Raw genomic sequence first — 23,175 nt, 5'->3', positions numbered from 1 at the left:
ATATGACCAATAAAAACAATTAATATTTGATTGTTTATCGGCCATTCCCTCTTTCGTAAGCAAATGCAACATGATCGTTAGGAGTGTCGTCGCGCAGCCTAAGATTTCTTTCTACGCGTGAGACGTTGGTTGATACTATCACTTGCAACCAGTAACTTCCTTCACATGAGCATCACTTTGATTAGATGAGGCATTCCAAGTAGACAGGCTAACGTTAGTATTGCTGGCCGTCCTGATCTTGTGGTGGACGTGTCTCGCCTCGTCACCTAATCCGTGTTGAACATGTATCTGAATAGCCCTTCCTAAGCTAAAAGTATTCCCAATTTTTGCTCTGCTGCACATGGTTATGTAGATTGCTTGTTTGTTCTATCTTAGCATCCCACGCCTTGCAATGCTGTCTCCCTTAAGCGACTTATATCCTGTTCGACTTCAAACCACGTCGGACTCAAAACCCTAATCTCACAACTTTGGTCGTCTGATTATGATGAGATGCAATCAAACCAATGACACAGCCACAATTAAAAGAATTTGACATTTCGATGTATGGTGTAATGATGTGCATTGCGCTTGTGATCGTCGAATTCAGTCAAGTAAAAATGTATGTGTAGCCAAACTTGAACAAACCGTATTACTCGACGCAGAACAACGTCAAGTCTCGAGTCGATCTAGCCAAGCATTTACTAGAGAGTCGGCAAGGGTGTATATATATGAAATAAACGATCAGAGGCCTCCAACAAGTTCGATAGCCAGAAACCTCAGAAAATAACCCCTCTAGCCTTTTCGCACTTTTTTTCTACTTGTTACTACTGGAGACTGTCGATCACCCGCTCTTTGCCCAACCCAATGGCGCTAGAGTTCAACCGCCGTTCTTAATGCTTATAGTAAATTGTGATTTCTGATAAACGCACACCATTTGAGTGAAACAGGAGCCAGCGAGGTTCAGTCGGAGGCTCAAAGATATACGATAGATCCAGGGCCTCGGTTCTCATACTATATGGGTCCTTGTAACAACAACTCGTCCTGTCTTGCGCCGTCAATAATACACAAGTAACTTTTCAATCAGTATCTCTACTCTCCTTCCCGAACTTCCAAGATGTCTGCCTCGACCTCCTCTTCTTCGTCATCTTCCTCGTCTTCGTTGTTGCCATACCCCCCTTCTTCGTCTTCAGGCTCTTCCATGATTGTCTCAGGCAGTCCTCCCTGTTCTGCCTCAAGCTGCTTGATCTTTGTGTTGGTCATCTCAAAGACATATTGACCCAGGTGCTCTACGCCTTCCATTGGTACCTCACCCTCCACAGCTCCTAGCTCCTGAGTGACCTCTCTCTGCGTAGGCCAGAGCTCTCCCGTTACCAGCATTAGCTTATCTGGCCTTTGAAGTAATATGTCAAAGGCGGGTCGAAGCTCAGGGCATGCTTCAAAAACCTCGCGGCGACCGAGAATGTACAGGCCAAGTCTTGCTCGAGATAGAGCTACTGTCATGCGGCGCACGTCACGTAAATAGCCCACACGTGACGTTCGGGTAAGCGACAGAATGATATCTGGAGGGGACGTTAGTTCGGGAAATTGCTATAAAATGTGCAATAGTTCACTTACAATCGTTCTGCTCGCCCTGGTACTTATCGACAGTAGCTACCGCCTTTGGCATGCCAAAGACGGGGTTTCGGGCGCATCTATGCGAGAGGACATCCTTTACCAGGGCCCGTTGACCAGCGTAAGTTGTAAGAATAGTGATCTTCTCAGCAGGGTAACCCAGGAGGCGCATGTACTGGAAGATGGCTACCGCGTATTCGGCCTCACCGAGGTTCTGGATAAAGTGTGGCGTGGGTTCAGCCTCTCCCCGACCCTTGTAGTCAGGCACGTTGATAAACTGATAGTCGAACTTGAATCCAGCATTGGCCTTGACAAACTCAGCACTTGTCTGCACCTCGGGAAGGTTGCCGAGCTTGGGGTAGCGCCACTGGTAAAGATTTGCGATCGAACCACGAGCACGGCCCTGCTGGTCGAGGGTGACCGTAGGAACGCCCAGTCTGACCAGTCTTGAGAATAGTGACTGCTCAAGATTGGCGTAATGACGGAATGCCAGACTTTGAATGACCGGTGAATTCTGGAAATGGTCTCCGCACAAAACAACCCTTTGCAGAGGCAGTTCACCATTTCGAGGCTTCTGCATCGCGAGTGGCAAAAAGGTCTCGATCTCGGTCACTTGAGCAGCCTCCTCCATAACTACGTTGTCGTAATGGAAACCAAGTGATGCGATCTCTCCTCTTCTGATAGCTGCATGTGTTGTCGTCATGGCGACAATGCGCGCCTCGCTGGTGAGCAGGTAGTTTGCCTTGTCACGATCTCGTCGGAGGATCTCAAACGGAAGTGCATCAGCCAGCTCAGAGAAAATCTTGGAAATATGCCGGTAGCAACCTTCCACAGCTTCAAGCACTTGCTCTTTGCTACTCTCTGGGTGGAGGATAGGTTGCGGGGCATCTGAAAAGTACGAAAGAAAGGGGAAGGCTGCCACAATCTCAGCAGCTGTTGATTCCTCGGCGTAAGCGATTTGCTTGAACCTGTTCCATGCTGGAGCGACGTAGACATTATTGAAATAACCTGCTGTCTCAGCCGAGTTCTCATGAGCTCCAGGGGCGCCAAGGCTAGTTGCTAGTTTCCTCACTTCCAGAAGATAGCGGTCTCGGTTTTCGAGGAATGACTCGACTCGACCATGCTTGCTGAAGTTTCCTTCCGTATCTAGATCCTCTTCGCCGTGTCCGAGCCGCAATAAGTGTCGCTCGTCGATATCGAGGGCCACGATCTTGGCAAATAGCTGGTTGAGTGCTTGGTTGCTATGAGCAAGAAGAAGCGTTTTCTGCTCGGGATAATTGTGATAAATGTTGTTGATAACCTGTGTAACAACATCCGTCTTTCCTGTACCGGGAGGTCCAACAATGACAGTGAGTCCAGGTTGGGTGCCGGAAGTAATAGCTTCAATCTGAGCGGGAGTGAACCGTACCGAGTTGAGCTTAGGGTTATCAACGGGATAAGGGCCGTTGTTGGGGGGCTTATAACTCGATACCCTCAGAGTCTCAATCTCGGCGATAAGTGCGGGATCGGCATCTCGGCGTCTTTTTTTGGAAGGCTTGTTACCTTGAGGCTCCTCCTGCTTCTCGACAGACTCTAGTACGTAGGGCGGTCCAAAGCTACCAGAGACGTCGTCACCTGGGTCAATGATCTTACCAGGGAGACTTTCTGCTAGATGCTGCCAGTCGAGAAAAGTATCCCTAAAGTCGACCTTGCGTTCGCGGTTTGGCAAGTTCTTGTAATGCGCTCCAGCAGGATCCCCATAGCCGAGAAAGACCTCATGAAGCCATTCCGGCAGAGGAATATCTGACAGCACCAGGCTTCGAATGGATTCCAACACGGGCTTGAAGTTGTTTTCCCTTCTTCCTCTTCTCAGCAGAAGGTTGACTTTGCCATAAACATCAGGCTTGCCAGCCGCCGCCCGCTCGGCATCTCTGCTATAAGCATGTGTGTCCAGCTTGAGTTGGATGCGGCGCTTGGTGTCAAGTTTTCCTGCGCCGTCTCGAACATGGCGCCCTGTATCGTCGGTGATTTGATGGATTGCGGCGGTTCGTACAGTTATCACACCTAGTCGTTCAGACTCTGACGAATTATCTCCTCCGTTGCTGATGGACTTTGCTAGTGGTGGCTCGACCGCAATGAGGAAAACAACATCGTCCTGTCGGAGAGAATCCCACTCTCTTCGGACTCCTTCACCCAGACGTCTAACGTCAAAAGAAACTTCAGCGCGTACCGTGGATGGTTTGTCATCTCCAACAAGAGGAGGGACAATCTCAAGTATGGCTGGCTTTGAGATCGGCATCGCCATCTTTGAGAAACCGGCAAAGTTTGTTTCATCTGAGCCCTTGGCCTCTGGGCGTAAACGCCTCAAAGCAGTCTCGATATCCTTTCGGACTCCATAAAAGGACTCGCACCGATACAAGATAAGTGACCGCCACAGAAAATCACCTATTGAGAGATATTGCAGGTTCAGTTTAGGAAGAGCCATCGGATGTGAGCCATCATAAGTTTCTGCCTGCTGGAAGCTGTTATCGAATATTGTCTCCTCGGTTGGTGCCAGGCTCATGTCTCGTGCCTCCTCTTGGAACGTCTTTCTCCGCTCAAAATTAGACAAGAGCACTTCCAGCAACAACTTACGATCCATTGGTAGACCCAAGCTTTCAGGGTAGGCTATCCGGAAACCAAGCAGAGATAACAGGCTCAGAAGTTCTTCGTCTGTCAACGGTTCCAGTAATGCCTGCAGTTCATGCCTTTGGTTAATGGAACCATAGTTCGACAGAGCCAGTACCATAAGCTTCTCTCTGAAATGTTTTAGAGCAACCCGTTGCAACTTGGCGAGTGACGCACAATGTTTGTCGTAAGCCTCTGTCATGCTATACTGGGCGCCTGTCTGGTCATTGATATCAAAGAATGTAAAGTGGGAAAGCAAAGCCTGGAGGTCGCGGAGTAGAGTGTTTTCCTCATCATTAAACATTGGTGATAATCGCATAGCGGGAACAACATGAAGATCCTGAATCAAGGTATTGACATATCGTCTGGTTGGAAGCTGGCCCTGGAGATCGACAAGAAACTCAGTGAAACGCTCACAGTAGAGAATTTGGTCTAAAAATAGGTTGTCAGTGGGATGTCGCAGGAGACGAGGGCTAACATATTTACTTACCCGCCTTTCTGATCTCTGTATACAGCAGACTCAAAAAGTCGAGGAGAAGTGTATAAAGCCAAGATCGCTCGAACCGTAGTCGTGCCTTATTGGGCTCATCAGCGGCCTCGTATCGCTTGTGCGCGGCCTTCCAGGCTTTTCGTAGATGAGGGAGTTGATCTAGGCTAGCTTCGCGCGATGAGTCGGTGGACAAGTTGTGCCAGATACCGATCGATACAAGAGGGGCACATTCTTTGCGGACGAGAGTGCAGTCGAGACTCTGGAAAGCATATATAAGGAAGCAGAGAAGTTGAGTCCGGAGCGTAACGGATAGTGTTCGATCGAGCATCATCGACAAGAGTCGGCGGAAAAGTGAAGAGAAATCGGCGGGTCGGTCCTCGAAGAGTGCTAACAAAAATTAGTTGTCGGTCTGACAGCAAGCCATAAGGACTCACTCCATGTCGCGAGATGCTCTCGATGTTTCACGTTTGCGATGAGCGCAATCAACAGAACGTGAAAGTTAGAAGCCTCCTCTGTGTATCCTGGCCATAGATAACTAAGGGGGATGGAGTCAGTATTCAATGTCCAGTTACTCGTGTTTCTGGCAGCCATACCTCTCTAAAGTCTGCAGGCTCTCAAGAAGCAAAAGAGACTTATACTGGAAGCCCTCGCGTTCAAGTACATCCCAGATACTTTGTTTGAGAACGTCGTTCTTCACCTTGGGCTTCGCTGGCTTCTTGCCAGCTTTCAACCAATGCTTTCGCGCCAGTTGAACGAACTGATGCTCCTCCTCCTCAACTTCGGCCGGGGTTGGCCGTCCATCGTTGACTTTTTCCTTTTGTTCGTTCTGCTTTTGCGCCTTGGCAGCGCCGCTGCCCTTGAGTCGCTTTACTGTAGGCATTGTCGCACTGTCGTGTCGTCATGAGACTATTGAGTAGTTTGCGAAGGTCGCTCATGGGATGAGGCTGCGGAGCCAAGGAGTCGCGTGACCGATGATATGTTCGAAGAACGAAGCTGAACTTTTGGAGCTTGCACCTCGTATGTCTGAAAGCGACCTGCGCCTCTCAAACAAACCGTCTCCAGAATTTCAGCCTCGCAGACCCACGCGACGCGCTGACTGGGTCCAGCCACATGCAAAGTAGCTCTAATGAATAGATACTTCAACGCTAACGTAATTTAGCCGGATCTGTAGGTTTCAGTTTGATTGTGATACTTTTAGTGGTGCTTCCGCGACGTCTCAGCCTTCTCGCTTTGAACATCTACTCCAAGCGCAATACTGCGTGCCCATTCATTATCTTGATCAAAGAAAACAGAGCCTCCCTTTTTTGCTCATACCGACAAATCATTCGCGGCGTCTACGACATATCCTGGGAACTACCTTGCGATTCGATATTTGTACCATAGCGCATAAATACGACCATTATTATCCTTCATTCAATGATAGCCTCAACGAACTTTCATCCACAACGACTAGTTTAGTCGTGCATCATGGCGGCGCAAGAGATAGACAATCCAGCTGCACCGGCGATCGCAGCTTTCACGACTCTGCTAAAAGAATTTCTTTCCCAAGCAGAGGCCGCCAAACCAACATCAGCGATTGAGCCGGCGCTGCGCAAGTCCGATTTCGACGACGTCTCTGGCCGAGTCTCCAGAACCGCGGACGATGTTTCAAGCCCAGCTGCTGAAGGTGCTGCGTCAACGATCAACAAAGGACGGCAGTTTGCTATAATAGAAACCGCGGCTCGTAACATATTCAGCCAACTCATTGTAAACCCGTACTCTCCCGTGCGATCCGCGCCTTGCGCTGACCAAAATAGGCGACAACCACCATCGATTCTCCCGACTATGTCAAGGTGTGGAACCTCCTCGACATCCTGTCGATTCTTTCCGACGATGGACAATGTGATCCCGCGCTCTTGTTCTGGCTAGCAGAGGAACTACTGGACAGCCAAACTATAGCTGGCTGTCGTAAGATCTTTGATTTCCTCGAGTCAAGGAGAGAACGAATCACAGCAAATCATTTCAAACAAAAGCAGTTAATTATTCTTCGAACATGCAACGAATTGCTGCGCCGACTATCCCGTGCAGAAGATACTGCTTTCTGCGGTCGCGTCTTCATCTTCATGTTCCAAAGTTTTCCTCTGGGCGACAAGAGTTCTGTGAACCTGCGAGGCGAATACCATGTCGAAAATGCCACGACATACGAGGCGACGCGGGCAGAGGACGAATCTAAGATGGCTGTTGACGAGCCAGAAGAGCAACTCAAGGAGCAAGCAGAGTCAAGGTCCACACCCAAGTCATCCGACGCCAAAAAGGCAGACAAAGAGGAGCCCCTGTCGACAGACGAGCTTTATCCAATATTCTGGTCCCTTCAGGAATACTTCAGTCAACCCAAAAAGCTTTTTGAGACTACCAATTTGTCGTCCTTCAAAGAGGGTCTAGCAGCCACAATGAAAGTCTTTCAAACAGTGCACAACGATTCAAGGCGAAGCCTGAAACGAAAACGAGAGAGTGGAGAAGAAGATGAGAGTTCTAACACATTCAACCCCAAATATCTCACTAGTAAAGATTTATTCGACCTGGAGGTGGTGTCTCATAACTCAGTCTGACTCGAGGTAAAGCTAACAGCAATACAGATCAGTGATTTGTCTTTCCGTCGACATGTTCTTGTGCAAGCTCTCATCATCATGGATTTCCTCATCTCACTATCCATCCAAGCACGAGTGCGACTTACAGAAGCCCTCCCCGCCAGTGCCAGCGTAAATAAGGCCGTCATGTACAGTGACCAAGTCCTGAGTGACGAAGACGTAAGTATTTCAGGACTACGACCACAGCAGAGAGCGCTTCAGCTAACCCCTTTTCAGGCTGAATGGGCTAGTGACATGAAAAAGACTATTGCGGACTACCTCCGCCAGGGTGCTGATGGTCCATACTTTTATCGAATGGTAGAAACCGTGCTGGCTAGAGACAAGAACTGGGTTCGCTGGAAGATTGAAGGCTGTCACCCCATCAAACGAGACCCAGTCTCGCCGGCATCCTTTCTTGAGGCAAAGGCCAACGTTCAGAAAATGGCTACCAGCAAGCGGCTAAGGTCCGTCCCTATGGGCTCTGTCTCCTTGGACTTTCTCAAGGAGGAGGATGGAGAGGCGGCGATGAGTCGACTCAAAACCAAGGAGCGCTATGAACTACCAGAGCTCGACACGTTCAAACGTAAAATTGCCGACGATGATTTTGAGATCGATATGCCAACAAACGACCAAACCAAAGCTGCTGCTATCGCTGGCAAGGCCAGCAAGAGCTGGAGAGCACTGCGAATCGCAGCGCGCTCAAAGCTTGCCGCACTCGACAAGATAGAAGATCCTAAGAAGATTGATATCGTGTTCGAGGAGCTTACAGAAGTGGATGATATCGAGGACACTTCTGAGCCCACAGCAAGTGAAGAAGATATACCCTCGAACCGAGACCCTATCATCATTTGTGGCATCACAAGCGTAGGCAAGTCAACCATTATCAGAAAACTTATGGAAGAGCGAAAGGGCGTGTTCGCTCCTGTTGTCCGCCATACCACACGAGAGCCTGTTGAAGGTGAGGTCAACGGCAAGAGTTTCCACTTTGTCAAGGAACAAGAGTTCAACCAGCTACGAGATGGGGACCGCTTGATAGAATCAGGTACTCGGAACGGCGTCGATTACGGAACCAGTTTCAAGGCCATCGAGGCTATTTCAGAGAGTGGCAAAGTACCAATCATCGAACTAGACATCGAGGTAAGTCAAATCATCGTCAAAATACGTACCTTACTGACATGTTACATGTCAGGCTGCCCAATATGCCAAAGATATGGATTTCCAGGCACGCTACGTGCTCGTTACGACATCTAACCCCGAACTTCTCAAGCAGCGCCTCAAAGCTTCGGGCAAAGAAGAATCTGCCATTCAAGATATCTTGAAGAAACACTCTACAGAACTCGAGTTGCATAAGGTCGACGAACTGTTTGACACATCAATTGTCGACGACGACGATGTTGAAGCAGTCAAGGCTATTGGGAATTACATTTATGGGGAAAGTCAGGGCAAGCAGGACTTCAGTGAGGACACAGCTATGAAGGATGAGGAGGAAAATACCACCAAGATCGCCGAAGCAAAGGAGGCCACGATGACAGATGCATAATACTGAGACGGAGCATGTCGAAATAATCGTGTACTATCTGTACTTGTAGAACAGTCTTAGGTGTGGACTAGTTGGCAAGGGGCAAAGCAATGTTCCCATATTTAGTGGGGAACTAGGTAGTCATCAGCCATAAGCATTCCACTGTCTGTTGCACTGTCAAAGAGGCAGAGCACATAAAAAACATCAGGTTTCGGGCAAAGAGCCAGTAATAAAATTAAACTATCTGAGCATCCAAGAGCACAGACTGCACTGAGCTGTCAACAAAGTGAAGGCAACAATGCACCACAGAAGCCTACCAGCCCAACAAAACACAAGACACGAACCAAATCAAGTATCACACGGGAAGAATGACTACATAAACAGGATTTTACTCCTCGTCAGAAGACTCCTCCGAATCAGCCTCGGCAAGCCAGGTCAAGAAAGGCTCAGCAGCCTTGCGAACCTTCTTGGAGGTGGAGATGTCAGTGTACTTCTTGCTAGCCTTGGATCCCCACTTGACCACGACCTCCTCGCTGATCAGGTCATAGTGGTAGTAAAGCTGGAGAATCTTGACGATGGAGTGGAACATCTCGGGGTGGTCAGCAGCCAGAGTACCGACAAGACGTTCGGTTCCACCGAGCAGAGCCTTTTCGTGACGCTCAGAGGTAACAAACTGTAGCACGTTAGTATATGGATGCTTCGTAAAAACCAGAATTCAGCATACCTGCTTGAGCATGCTAGCACGCTTGGGAATTTGGGCAACGATGTTCTTATCAAAGATGGTTTGGACAAGAACAAGAACACTACGATGCTTGCCTTCAATACCAAGCTCCTTGGCCTTGACATAGATGTCGATGGATTCGACCTTGTCAACGCTGCCCTTCTCCTCAGCCTGGGACTGAATCCAGTCGCCAAGCTCATCATAGATGGTGGGGCCACCCTCGCCTTCTTCGTCATCATCGTCACCAATATTGAGCTTCTGCTTGAACTCGCCAGGGAGAGAGGCCTGACGGGCCTTGACTGCTTCCTCGCTCATGTCAACAGCCCATTCATGCTCCTTGACTTCGTTCTCCTGGGCGGCTTCAGCGGCCTCTGCTGCGACCTTTTGGAACTCGTCGTCACTGCCAACGTCCTCGTCGCCGTTCTCGTTTGAGCCGTTCTCAGATGCCTCATCACTGCCAGCACCATTCTGACCATTGGTGCCGTTGGCAGCATTGCCGTTCTGTCGAGCCTTCTTGGCAGCCCTGCGTTCGGCCTTGTCCTTCTTGCCCTTCTTGGGCTGGTTCTTGAGGATAAAGCCACTAAGCTTGAGGCGGATGTCGACATCGGTGCGCTGACCGCAGGCCTTGCAATCAAGCAGGATACGATCATCCTTGATGACAACATCGGTCTCAGGGTTCTTGCATTTCTTGCAGAGGACGAACTTGTTGATGAACCCATCGAGGTGATCCTGAAGCTTGGGGGCATCATGAGCACCGTTGATAATCCAACGATCGTCTTTGGGATCGATGTTGGTCTGAGCACCAAGCTCGAAACCAAAGTACTTAATGACATAAGAACCAGGACGGGCAAGAGAGGCAGCAACGCTGCTCAGGTTGACGACGACGGTCTTGATACCGTTTCCTTTACCTTCAATCTTGGTCTGCAGACGCTCCATCTTGTAACGATAGAAAGCATCGCTGACATCGCGACGAACGTTGACGAGAGCCATGGTGGCGGTATTGAGTAATTACTGTCTGAAAGATAGAGTTGACAGCGCAAGGCGGGTGAGCGAGGCTAGTGGTTGATGGAGTCGTGAGATGACGAGGAGGTCATGTATAGACTTGGTAGCAGAAGATGACTTGAGGGTGGGCGGAGCAAGGAAGGTTTCAGTGCTCTTGATGATTTTTGATTGACATGTGGCAGACCGGATGTATGATCGGATGCTGGTGGTGATGCATAGACGACAATGGTGTCTCTAGATTTCAACCGTCGGAACTGATGTCGGGGCTACAAGGCTTTCGCGGTATGCGAAATAACTGCAGCTTGAAGAGGTGTCTGAAGACGGAGAGCTGGTCGTGCTGATACATAAACAGCAGTGTGGTTCGGCGGAAATATGTGTTCGGGAGGTCCGATTTCGTAGGGAGCAAGCGAAGACCGGCGAAGATGGTGCTCCAAGGCCAACACTACACTATGAACGATGCGAAGTTCGTGAGCCAGGTGTAAGTGGTGGGGAAGTCAGGTAGGCGATGCGCGCTGCGACCGGAAGAGTCAACAGGCAAGTATGGGAGTGATATGCGCTTGGCGCGATGGGTTCAGGGCCGCTCGGTTGAGTTAAGTTAAGATTTGCTGTCTCAATGAGATGCAGAGTGTGATGTTGAGGAGGAGAAGAAGAAGAGAAAAAGTGCAAAAGAGGAGCAACCAGGTGAGTTAAGAAGGAGGGAGGGAGGGGCGACGTTAGGGCCGACCGGGATTTTTGTTTTTTTGGATGCCCGGAAGGGACGCTAAAGAATGGGGCAAGCGGCAAAAAAAACCTGACACAACATCGAGGAACCAATACCTTTGATGTTGTGATCCAAACTGTCAGAGAATCTTATGGCCAAAATATTAGTCCTTGGAGATACTGTTTGAGACTGTTTTTGATACTGTGTTGCCAACAAAGAAGTTGCAAAGACTGGATTCCCCCAATATTTGAAATACTACTACGTACCTCAGGTAACAACAATGGAAGAAAACTTAACTAAAATCTGAGTGCCCAAGGTTCCAGGTTTGACTCCAACAGTGACGAGGTAGATGATCAATCACTGTACTTTCAGCGCCTCACCCGGCTCGTAGGGCTCATCCCAGGTAGTGATTCACTGTTACACAGCTCGCTTCGCTAAGTGGGGGAGCCTGCTGTAGCTCCCTGTGTAAGGTCTGTTCCGGGCGCCTCATGCTTAACTGCCAAGCCCCCGGCCTTCTAATACTGAATTTTCCTCACACTGTACACGAGGAAGCCAGGTACCTTCGTGAGCGTAACCTAACGCACTCGCATCGGTTCGATGGATTGGGTGGATGGTTGCCTTTTTTCACGTTGTGATTTCGGGGATGCACCCGGAGAATGACAAATACGACATCGGTGTATTCGGGTTTAAAAGCCACAGACTCCAACCAACGAATGCAATCACGATATGTTGGTTGTTTGAGGTGGTTCTTGATTGTGAGTTTCTCTTACATAGATGATAGAAACACCCTCTACCCTCACTCAGCTGGAGTTGTTTGAGCTTTTGATATCTCCTATCGCCGAGCTGCCGATCCACATCCTTAACCTATGACAATTGCACTGTATTGATGAAGCAGTCCTTGGTGTGTGCGTGTATGTCTGCTAATCGCGATTCTGATGCCCTGATCAAGCTCCCATCTCTTCGTCAATGCTCATCAACTCGTCTGAGTCATAGTTCAGCCCTTCACAGGCACGAATTTGAGCAGGCATCGCTTTCCCCGAGGCCGTGAGGAGATCAGTTGATCGTCCATCGCCATAGATTCGCTCCTCATTGATTCATCCGGCTCAGTTTCGTACTGTGAATACACGTCTCGAAGCAGGGTCTTCATCTCCGCCATGGCAAGACTGTAGCATGTGTTACTATCTTCCCTCTTTACACTCAGCAGAGCTACTCACTGTTTCCCGATGCATCCTCTTCCTCCACTAGAGAAGGCCCATTGGTGTCTTCGGCGGTCGGCATCTCCTTCGGCTTCCAACCACCTTTCAGGGTAGAATTTGTCCGGCTCGGGGAAGACATGATCGTTGATTCGGTGAACCGAAAGAGCCTGGCAACTGACAACTGTCTCCTGGGGTAAGGAGAATCCATCAATGACACGGCCGCCGTGGGGAACGTATCGAGGCAATGACATTGGAATGGCAGGGAAACATCTCAGTCCCTCGTTCAGAACAGCATCTAGCATGGGCAATTCGTCAAAGTTGGCGTCAGGCTTGCTTCGAAACTCTTCTCGCAGAAGTCGTTGATACTTTATCGATCGGGGCAGTGAAAGTTCCCACATCAAGAAGCAGAGAACATCGCCGGTCGTATCGATGCCAGCGGCCATGTGATCGAGACACTCGGCAGCCATGTCGATAGTATCAAGGACGCTATCCTTCTCCTTAAGCCGGTTAAGAACGGTGAAATCTGCTGCACCATCTTCTTTGGCGTTTTCAATGACAAAGTTGTCGGCCAGAGGAATCAGTCGAGGTTTGGCAAAGCTCGTCAGAATGCTTGATCCAAGACGGTGTAGAATCGGGCTATAGTACTGGACCAGACGATCTAAGTTCTCTTGTGAGCTCCAACGCGTGATCCACGGCATATGAGAGCTTACTCTGAAGACTGTCATCGGCAGCAACTTGATGCATCATTTCTTCGTCGTCCTTATTTTGCAGGCAGTTGCTTCCATAAGGGTGGAACAACTGGTGCGTAACGCAATCACAAGCATATGCGTGCAACGCTGGTTTGGTCAGCTGTGACGTTCTCCTCAATCGGTTCAGCTCCTTGTAGTCTGAACTAACCTCTCTATCTCAGTTTGTTAGCATACCCCAGAAAGAAAGAACACTCTACTTACAAATACGTCTGCCGTCTTGTCAGGCGAGTCAACGCAACGCTCAACAAACCACTTGGAACGTTCTTGTATCCCGGCCAGGGGGGCTTGCTTCATTACGTTGCTGTTGGCATATCTATCGCCAATCATCCTCCGTCGTTTCGCATGCTGGAAGAAAGTCAGCTTGACTAAACATCGCGGCTTCTAATCTGAACTTACGTCGCCTTTAACTAGTGTTGAGAACATTGTCCTGTAAGGCACAGTCAGAACCGGCATCCCACTCCTATAACGTGGGTTCTTACCGCTTGCCGTAGACTTGAAAGAGGTCATAAAACTCTGTCTTATCGTATCCGCTACCACCAGAACCATAAATCTCTTTGAGGGCATCAATCGAAGTGAAGGAAACCTCATTGGGGGCGATCCTGACAACTGGGCCATATTTCCTATGAAGCTCGTGAATATATACGGTACGGTTGGCATTGAGTTCGTGCCATTTCAGTACAAGTGAGGTGAAGTTGGATATCAAGGGACCGGGAACCTTTGCCGTGGCCGAAGTCATGCGGACAATGAGATGAGTAACAACAAGGAGAGCAGCAGCTCCAAGCATGAAGCTTGGTGATAGTATAAACATTGTAGCAACGTTGATATGTTTGAACTTGACTAGTCGATGGCTGGTTCTCTCATTTCATGAAGGGGGAGATGGAGAGTTGGAGCCAACCATCGACCGGCTAGATTGAGGTTCTTATCACAAGGCATCTGAGATAGAAGCGCTCCGATATGACTCCAACTCGTCGGGTCCAAACCCGAATTGCGTACTTCGTGTGGGTGGGATTGCTGCGTAACCGAGAGATAGGTTGATCCATAGTTAACCAGTCACGCCCTTTGATATTCTCTCTATTACATATCCGTATCTAGTTGTCGCTTCTTTGTCCCCTGTTGAGTAAGGTCTTCTCCACATTCTAGGGATTCCCGCGTCCGCCTGCTTTTAGGATCAATGATAACATCCACACCCATAGATTTGCCATTAATGGATCTTGACTTGAAAAATGTTTTGATTTCTCTACCTTTTCAACCTATGATACAGCAATCTACATAGTACAGCTTGTCCATGATTCGTCCAATTGCTCACGCATGCCATTCGTTCTCGTCTGCTAAACATCCATACAAAGAAACAACCAACGTTGAAATTCCCCAACCCCAACCCCGGCATTAAAGCATGTCACTTGACGCCCTATTTCATGTCATGAAGTTCAAACTACCGACTTCCGGACCTCTCACCCCTGCAAATCCCCGCATTCATGTTATCCATTGATAGCGTGGCAGAGATATGATGTCCATATAATTTCATAGCTCCGGTTTCTTATCACCGCCAGGTTTCTGATGATTACCTCCCCCAAGGATGCCAGAAATCCAACTCAGGCCCGGAATCTGCATGGGAGCCGCAGGAGGATATTCCTTGCTGCCGATCTTGGTTTTGGGAGTACAAGTACACCATTCAGCCTGTGGCACTCCGTCGAAGACTTGTTGAACGTGATTGCCGCACCCACGCCACGACTTCTTCGCTATATAGGCTTCAATTAATATCTCACAAACTCAATTAGCGTAGATTAAATGACAGAAACTCACAGCATGTTGGGCAAGTCGCACCAAAGCACATGAAGGCAGGCTGTTCTCGTTCAGATGCGATAGTGAATGGCCAATTGTCATATCACCTCTAAGCAGGTCAAGTCAGGTATTGTTGGTGTGAATGTTTGAAGCGAACGAGTTCTTTTGGGGCGCTGAGGTTTCTTCTGGGGGCTTAGGTTTATATATCAGTGTTCTCGGACTCATTACGTTGGTTGGAAGCGGAATAATCATAGATGAAGGATGTGGTCGCTGAATTAATTAATCGCCGGCTTGGAATGACGGTTCTCCCTACAAGCCTACCCTGGACATGGGTTGATGAAGATATCTGTGCCAATGTTGTTCAACACACCACTAAAAGACGAGGATGTACTGCTAAGCGATGGTATTTGCTTCAATTTCATGGCTTATAAGTGGTTCTCATACATTACACATTATTCATTTGGAATGTGCCTTTTATAAATGTCTTCTCATACAGGTTCGGGAGTTACATCCACGTCATTTAGGGGCCAGCCTCAAGCTCAGCTAGCTGGACCGTTTATTGTATGGTAAGCCGAAAAGAGGAGTGCTGTTCATGTCATGGTAGCTCATCAGAACAGAGGGACTTCAGACCTCGATCACCGGCCAGATCTAACTTGTGGTGAGAAACATAAGTTAGCCTCGTGCTGCCACACTTGACACTGGATCAACACACACCCCTGTATGACAGGAAGCTTAGGGGTTGCTATTCATAGTATCAAATTGCCAGGGTACGCATAGCTTGTGGGATGCACTGAGATTCAAAATTAAAGATGACCAGTTAAAAAGACAGTACTGTACGTAGAGCTTCCATTTGATATAGTAGCAACGAACATTACATTGTATAAGACGAATGATAGAACATATCGAATACCCTCAGAGATCTTTATAGCCACATAATCGTGCTGGGCTACATCAATCATTAGCAAAACAACCGGCAATACGCAGCATTGTCTTTCAACCGCAGGATCACATATTGGAAGCCTGCCTGCAGACACAGCCTCCTTTCAACAGACCCCAGTGTCCACAAGGCGACTCTGGCCAACGTGCTCCGCTCAAGAAACAAGGACCTACCGAGACAACTTCCGACAAGGCTGATGAACCGCAAGTGAGAGATGATCAAAGCTTGAAGTACTAGCTCTCATAGGAGGGCTTATTGCTGACATGTACGGGAACCTAAGCTTGGAAGTGGACGAACCCGACCTGTCTATAGTAGAGAAAGTCTCAACCAACCCGATGCTGACCATCCAAAGGTTGTAGTGCATATCGGCTGCGCGCGCTAGTGGATACAGTAACGTTGGTACATATATCCATTTTCCAGAAACATGTCACCTGCAGTCGAGGATATTGGCAGATTAACATGGAACGTGCTAACGTTGCTGGAGGTCTTGGCTCGTATCCAATTGTCTTGTGCATGGTCCTATGCTAAGAGGTAACAAAAATCTGTTTAAAAAACCATCAGTCTTGGGTAGCTTATGTTGTAATTTTCCGTTTCGCAATCTAGTTCAGGGTCTTGGTCACAAACCACAGGCCTGCCTTAGTACCTACTAGAGGTATCATCATACGAATACAGTGCCACGGGGTAATTAGTTACAGTCAGTCGAGGCTGTGCTGTACTCTGTTAGTAGGTAATTTAGTATCTAAATTAGTAGGTACCTAGGTAGCTTAGAAGTTAGACGTTGTTTTATTCGTGTCGGCCAGATGAGCCCTCATACACGATTGAATAGCATCGGCCGCGCAATTGATCAAGTTAGTAACTCGGAACACAACCCAAAGGCATATTAGCGAGTGGTACTGTATCCGCCTTATCACCCCTCTGCTACCCAACCTCTCTAGGAATCCAGGGATGTTTGGTGTCCACGAGGTCTTCACGTACATCCATACTTAGGTAGCAGGGTAGCAAGTAAGGCGCTGAACATCCACTAACTACGGCTCATCCGTGGCAGCGGGTTCAGCACCGGCACCCACCTAGACACAGGCAGAACGGGATAGCTCAATCAGCTTGCGTCGTGTCCCGTCCCGTCCGATCGGTGCCCCCCATTGCTTCTATAGGTAGGTACTTTAGTAGGTAGGTGGCTCCAAGAAGTGCATTGCTTTGATGTACTGCCCTGATTTCGATAGGTGACCTACCTCAGTAGTTACAGGACTTGACTTACCTCACCTACCCTTGGTTGGCATTAGACTCTATCTCTCTCATCTACGTCCCATAACTTCCGCCTGTTCCATTCTCTCCGACCTCACCTCAACACTCGCTGTGCGCGATTACCTCCTCCGAACTCCCTCCTCATCTGCCGTCCGCAACGACAATCGCAATCGCAGTATGAGGAACTTCCTCGGCAAGCACAGCAACCGGTCATCGCATGCGCTCAGTGAGCCGCGAAACTCGTCCAAGACGCCTGCGACTTCAACCCCGACGAACAACAGCCAGACTCCGACAGGCGGTAGTGCTGCGACTCCTCAAGCGGCAGGCCACCAGCGTCAACCAAGCCACCAGGCTCAGCAGATCCAGCCGGATCAACACTATCAAGTTCAGCAGCACCAGCAACTCCTTGACGAGGCAGACTCAGCCTCCCACGGCGCCCACTTCGGCCACTCGCACTCGGTCGGTGCCAATGCCAACGCTGCCAGTGCTAATGCGAGCGCCAACAATCCTTCCACCATAAACCCCCATTCAGCCTTGTCCTCGTCCCATAACACTGCCTTCAGCTCGAGCGAGTCCTTTGATTCACAACAGCCGCCTCCCCCCTCTCACTACCTGCAGAATCAACAGCCGCCGTTGCATCTCCAACATCCCCAGCAGCAGCAGCCTCAAGGTTCTCTACCGTTACTGCCCTCCCCCTCCTCCGCTTCCGCTGGCGCCCCTCCCCCGCCGCATCTCTATAGCTCGCCTTCAGCCGCCAGTAGCACAACCGGTGCTAACATTAATCAACTTCCTCCTTCTTTACAGCAGCAGCAGAGTTCCAACCTTTCTAACGTCGCATTTGATCCTCATCAGCCGCAGAGCGAATTCAACGACGCGAGCCTGGGCCGTTCGCAGAGTATTCGTTATAGCGCTGCCACGCCTTATAGCCTTCAGACCTCATCCGTAGAGGACCTGAACCGTTACGGCCAAATTCTACCCCAGCAGCTACAACAGCAGCAGCAGCAGCAGCAAGCACAGGTACAAGCACAACAGCAAACAGCTCCTGTTGAGAAGCGCTCGACTCGAAAATTGATTAAGGGCATATTTTCTGGGTCCAATCGTGGGGCATCTGACGGCCAACACCACCATAGCATAAGCATCGGCCACAATAACAACCAATCCTACGATAATACTGGCGGCCTTGCACGTCGCCCTTCCAAGCGGGTGAGCAATCCACCGCCTTTCTCTTCTGAATCGTTCCCTGCTTTTCTTGTTCCACTCCTTACCAGTTATGAGCTGGAACCCCCAGTCTTCCTATCTCGTTTGTTCACTTGTCTCTTCCCCTCTCTCAGCCCAGCCCAACACCCCTCTCCCACTCCCAATCTCACTCTGTCTTCCTCTCTGCTCTACCTGTTACTCAGCGAAGCACTCGGCCAGCCACAGTCGTCAAGCCCAGTCCAGAATTTGACCCAATCTCCTTTCATCATCCCTAGCCCAAGCCCAAGCCCCAGTCGTTAATTCTGGCTACGGTGCCATGCCATTGGCATTAGTCGCCCTCACCGCGTCCGCCAGCTCAAGCTGAGCTCCTTAGCAGGTCCAGCAGCTCCCCAATAGTCAACGTTCCCCTTTACCCCAGCTTTCGTCTCGCCAAGGTCTCGACGATATCAATGAACACTATACCGCCCATCAATCTAACCTGCCACCACCTTCACAGACTTCACGAATTTCGCTCCACAACACCATTCGCCAAGTTTCTGGTGAAGTAGACCAACAACAACATCAGCAGCAGCAGCAGCAGCCGCCTTACGAGGACGCCGCCGTCTATCACCAGAACCAGAGCCAGGCCCCGCTACAGCAGCAGCTGCACCAACAACAGCCGCAAACCCACGTTCAGGTACATACGGAGGAACAACAATCACAAAGTGGTTACGAGACGAACGTGTACGACCAGCAACAATCACCTCTCAACCCACCACAGCATTCGCCTTCGCAACAACCTTATCAATTCCCGAACGCCCAACAGCAAGGCAACTATCACCAGGGTGGTAATCAAGGTGGAGATCTACGATCAGCTCCCGCACACTTGGGCCCCAGCGCACAGTTTCAGAACCCTGAAACAGTCTCTCAGTTCTCGCATGAATCGCCTATCGCCGACTCGGACCAGCGTTCGGCCAAACTGCAATCAGCAACCAACTCTCCCGCTGTGAACCACGCCCTGTATATACAGAATCAAGATTCAACCCCGAGCCTCCCTCCTGCTCAACAGACAACAACTCAGCCGCAGCAACCCGGTATGGCACCACCAACTGGAGGACCTCCGTCCGCGCGCCGTCCTGACTCCGACAAATTGCGTGGGCAGGCCGATGTCCCCGGTGGCCCGCCCCCCACTTACCGTCCCGCCAACTCCATGAACAACATGAACCCGCTACCTCCCGTGCCGCCACAGTCGGCCGGCCAGTCGCCGGCTTACCGTGGCGATCGCCCATCTCCATATGAGGGCCAAACCGTGGATCAAGGAAGGGACAGCCCCCAGCCAGTATCTGCAGTCCCCGCTGAGGCTGGCGAAAATGACAAGTCTTTCAAGGACCTTTGTAAGTACAGACCAGAAGAATCTCTGCCTAGCCGCAGTGAGCACAGCATACTGATTATTTGCAGTGACTAAATACAAGAACGTCAAGAGACTCTACTTTGATGGCAAGGGACAGATTGAGGCCCTCAATGGCCAAATCGTGCATCTCCAGAATGCAGTCGCCAACCAGCGCATGTCGCAATCGCGTACCGCTCTCGATGACAGTGAATACTCGACACGATTCAACCGACTCAATGGTGCCATTAACAACCTTTCATTCAACATTCGAAAAGATTGGCGGTGCGTACCACAATGGCTTGATAAGTATGTCAGCACAGAAGCACTCAAGACAGGAAAGGCTGAGATGACAGCCATTGGGCGCGCTGTGATCTCACGTTGGATCATGGAGGAGGTGTTCAACAAGTGTTTCCACCCTGGGTTAGATGCACAGCTGAGCCAATCTCTCAAGGAGATTGAGCTGGGCATTCGAAGCAACACGCATACCTTGACTAGTCAGGAAGAGTTCGACGCCCTGACGAACAAGATTGTGAGCTGGCGGATGACATCATTGGACGGTTTGCATCGACAGCTCAACTCATCAGCTGCGAACGATAATCGCAATGCATTTATCGCCAAGTCAACGGCGTCCCTGACAAGCTGTCTTTACCAGTTTCTTTGCAACCCGCCACCACCTGGCGTGGACGGTAGCGCATCGATGATCGTGGAGCTTGCGGTGGGCATTGCAGCCAACCTTCCCCTGGAGAGTCGGGATGTGGCCATTACCTACCCGTTGCCCGGAGAGATCGTCCAGCCACACGTAATGGAGGTTGAAAAGGCTGCTTTGCCAGTCTTGGAGGCTCAGAAGGGAGAGGGAGAGGACGACGACAAGAACGGCGACGATGAAAAGAGCGGCAAAGCTAAGACTGGTACGTTGAATAATGCAACCCCGCCCGAGAGCGGGGAGGGTAACGATGCTTCAAAGAGCGCAAGGAAGGATGCTGACAAGGACACTTTTGTAGCGGCCCTGCCGAAGGACTCGAACAGGGTGCGATTCGCAGGATTTATGGCGTTGGAAGTCCGAGGGAGACAAGTACTGATGAAGGCGCCTGTCTGGACTCTGTGAAGACAAGTACTTTGAGTATTGATAACTCTATTACGATGAAGCTCAGGGAAATGAGCAATCAGCGCCATGTGTTGGCTGAAATGGCGAGGCGACAGTAGATATCCGGAGAGAGAATCAGGGCCCGAGAGTTGACCGAGGGTTTAAGGGGCCGTGGTAACATGACCCCAAACAGGGCAAGATGGGACAGAGGATCACGAACGGCATGATGATGTTCTTTTTATTATTATGAGGGATACTGGATGCGGACCCTTATTTTGTTCTTTGTAAATACATGTTAGCATGATACGAGCAGTTCATGATGCGACAAGGATTTCCTATTGGCATCTGACTACATATACAAATTCAGTTTGGAGTCACAAAAAGGCTCCAAATCACGTAACGATTTGAGCATGGATGTATAATGAAGGTGCCTGACCTGGATTAGGATGGATGATATAAGTCAATCACTTACCGTATTTGGACTCGATGCGAGATGAGTCGAACCTGGAAGGGTCCAAGCTGCCTGTTATGGAACTAAAGACCTAACTTTAGTACCTAGGGCTGGATTCTACGAGGCCCATAAGATCCTGGGGATAGGGCACCTAGCTTCTGGAAGAGGAGGCACTTGATAAACGGCCAAGGAGTCATGTCCTGTCAAACGAGTCATCCCACAGCAGCAAATATCCATATGCGGATACCTTGTGAATTTATTAAGCAGGATCCTTTTCGCCTTATCCGCCCAATCCATAGTGGCGAGGTTCCTTAGCAATTTGCTTCGAGTGAGTCATCAGGCTCATTACTGTTTTCAGACGTGCACTAAGAGCGACAACCTAAGTATGGAACTTTGAGTTGCTGACTGCCTGAGCTCCACTATCTGATCCAGAAACCGCATTACATAAATAACGGCGAGAGCTGCCCCCCTCGCTCCCCCCCCCAAAAAAAATAGAAGGAGGGGCAAGAAAGCAAAACCAACCAGACGAAGAAAAAAAACCTACGACGAGCATCCACTTTGCGATACCAACAATCTTCAACTACATCAAAACCCCCAAAATTCTAGACTCTACTACGACTTGCACGATCCAGACCACTACAGCAATCATGGCCGTACGCGCTCAATTTGAGAACTCCAACGAGTATGTCATCTTTATTGTCTTTTCTTCTGGTGATTGAAGCTCCCTGCGCTTCAAGCACCCCGCCCCCGCCTTTCTTATGCGGCGCATATCTACCTCTGTGGATGATATGCCTTGTGCTGTACAATGTGTATGAGATTGAAATATCAGACCTGGATGCTGACATGAAATCTCCAGGGTCGGTGTCTTTTCCACCTTGACCAATTCCTACGCCCTCGTGGCTCTCGGTGCCAGTGAGAACTTCTACAGGTAGAGTCCCCTCACCTATCTTGACAACTAGTTTCATGCTGACATCTTGCAGTGTCTTTGAAGCTGAACTCCAAGATATCATTCCTACTGTGCGAACCACAATCGCTGGCACCCGTATCATTGGCCGTATGACCGCTGGCAACCGAAAGGGTCTTCTCGTTCCCACAACCACAACCGACCAGGAGCTGCAGCACTTGAGAAATTCACTTCCCGATTCAGTCCGTATCCAGCGTATAGAGGAGCGCTTGTCAGCTCTCGGAAACGTCATCGTCACAAACGATCACATCGCTCTTGTGCACCCTGATCTGGAACGTGAAACAGAAGAGATTATCGCAGATGTCCTCGGTGTGGAAGTATTCCGTCAGACTGTTGCAGACAATGTCCTGGTGGGCAGCTACATGAGCTTGTCTAACCAGGGTGGTCTCGTGCATCCCAAGACTCCTATCCAAGATCAGGACGAATTGTCCAGCTTGCTTCAGGTTCCTCTCGTCGCCGGTAGTGTCAACCGTGGTTCTAACGTTGTTGGCGCTGGAATGGTCGTCAACGACTGGCTCGCCGTGACTGGTCTCGACACAACTGCAACGGAGCTCAGCGTTATCGAGAGTGTGTTCCGCCTCGGCGAGGGTCAAGGCCCCAGCAACATCAACACGAGCATGAAGGACACCATGGTCGAGTCTTTCTACTAAGTTAGGCCTGATTTGTGTTTCTGTTTCTCACATTCATACATACACACACATATTGCTTATGGGGCTTTGCTGTTACGTTACTCGTCCGGCAATTGATTGGACGAGCGATAACCATCGTCGCGCGACAAGACGAACAAACTTTTAACTTATACGGGGCCTGGTGTTTGGAAACTTGAATGATTTTGCGGTGCGGTTGATATCAGGAATAAGGTATGCATGATCATAATGATCGAATGATAAATACTCATACAGGGACGGCTCTCGGCCACCCCCCCCCCCC

General features: G+C 49.7%; 7 protein-coding genes; 3 read left to right on the top strand and 4 right to left on the bottom strand.

Moving 5' to 3' along the window:
- Positions 1-1,068: 1,068 nt before the first annotated feature.
- On the bottom strand, positions 1,069-5,606 carry FFUJ_08553 (related to NAM7-nonsense-mediated mRNA decay protein; the record flags this gene model as incomplete). XM_023580733.1 has 5 exons in its annotated part: positions 1,069-1,538; positions 1,594-4,668; positions 4,727-5,113; positions 5,161-5,261; positions 5,320-5,606. The coding sequence occupies 5 exons, from the start codon at positions 5,604-5,606 to the stop codon at positions 1,069-1,071; spliced, it is 4,320 nt and encodes a 1,439-aa protein (XP_023433459.1).
- Positions 5,607-6,193: 587 nt separating this feature from the next.
- On the top strand, positions 6,194-8,872 carry FFUJ_08554 (related to nuclear matrix protein p84; the record flags this gene model as incomplete). XM_023580732.1 has 5 exons in its annotated part: positions 6,194-6,472; positions 6,523-7,290; positions 7,342-7,512; positions 7,570-8,469; positions 8,522-8,872. The coding sequence occupies 5 exons, from the start codon at positions 6,194-6,196 to the stop codon at positions 8,870-8,872; spliced, it is 2,469 nt and encodes an 822-aa protein (XP_023433458.1).
- Positions 8,873-9,239: 367 nt separating this feature from the next.
- Positions 9,240-10,562, bottom strand: FFUJ_08555 (related to translation initiation factor eIF5; the record flags this gene model as incomplete). XM_023580731.1 has 2 exons in its annotated part: positions 9,240-9,524; positions 9,576-10,562. 2 exons carry the CDS (start codon positions 10,560-10,562, stop codon positions 9,240-9,242), a joined length of 1,272 nt encoding a protein of 423 aa, XP_023433457.1.
- Positions 10,563-12,268: 1,706 nt separating this feature from the next.
- Positions 12,269-14,027, bottom strand: FFUJ_08556 (probable benzoate 4-monooxygenase cytochrome P450; the record flags this gene model as incomplete). XM_023580730.1 has 6 exons in its annotated part: positions 12,269-12,437; positions 12,489-13,128; positions 13,181-13,367; positions 13,421-13,564; positions 13,616-13,646; positions 13,699-14,027. The coding sequence occupies 6 exons, from the start codon at positions 14,025-14,027 to the stop codon at positions 12,269-12,271; spliced, it is 1,500 nt and encodes a 499-aa protein (XP_023433456.1).
- Positions 14,028-14,740: 713 nt separating this feature from the next.
- On the bottom strand, positions 14,741-15,053 carry FFUJ_14917 (uncharacterized protein; the record flags this gene model as incomplete). XM_023580729.1 has 2 exons in its annotated part: positions 14,741-14,988; positions 15,023-15,053. The coding sequence occupies 2 exons, from the start codon at positions 15,051-15,053 to the stop codon at positions 14,741-14,743; spliced, it is 279 nt and encodes a 92-aa protein (XP_023433983.1).
- Positions 15,054-17,357: 2,304 nt separating this feature from the next.
- On the top strand, positions 17,358-20,851 carry FFUJ_08557 (uncharacterized protein; the record flags this gene model as incomplete). XM_023580727.1 has 3 exons in its annotated part: positions 17,358-18,383; positions 18,874-19,750; positions 19,815-20,851. 3 exons carry the CDS (start codon positions 17,358-17,360, stop codon positions 20,849-20,851), a joined length of 2,940 nt encoding a protein of 979 aa, XP_023433455.1.
- A 1,077-nt stretch (positions 20,852-21,928) lies between these two features.
- Positions 21,929-22,895, top strand: FFUJ_08558 (probable TIF6-translation initiation factor 6 (eIF6); the record flags this gene model as incomplete). XM_023580726.1 has 3 exons in its annotated part: positions 21,929-21,963; positions 22,138-22,209; positions 22,262-22,895. 3 exons carry the CDS (start codon positions 21,929-21,931, stop codon positions 22,893-22,895), a joined length of 741 nt encoding a protein of 246 aa, XP_023433454.1.
- Positions 22,896-23,175: the final 280 nt, after the last annotated feature.

The sequence above is a fragment of the Fusarium fujikuroi genome, chromosome FFUJ_chr07 (genome assembly GCF_900079805.1).
Source record: "Fusarium fujikuroi IMI 58289 draft genome, chromosome FFUJ_chr07".
Classification (NCBI taxonomy): Eukaryota; Fungi; Ascomycota; class Sordariomycetes; order Hypocreales; family Nectriaceae; genus Fusarium; species Fusarium fujikuroi.
Note: the sequence above shows the minus strand (reverse complement) of the source record. Positions and strands in the feature narration are given on the sequence as shown.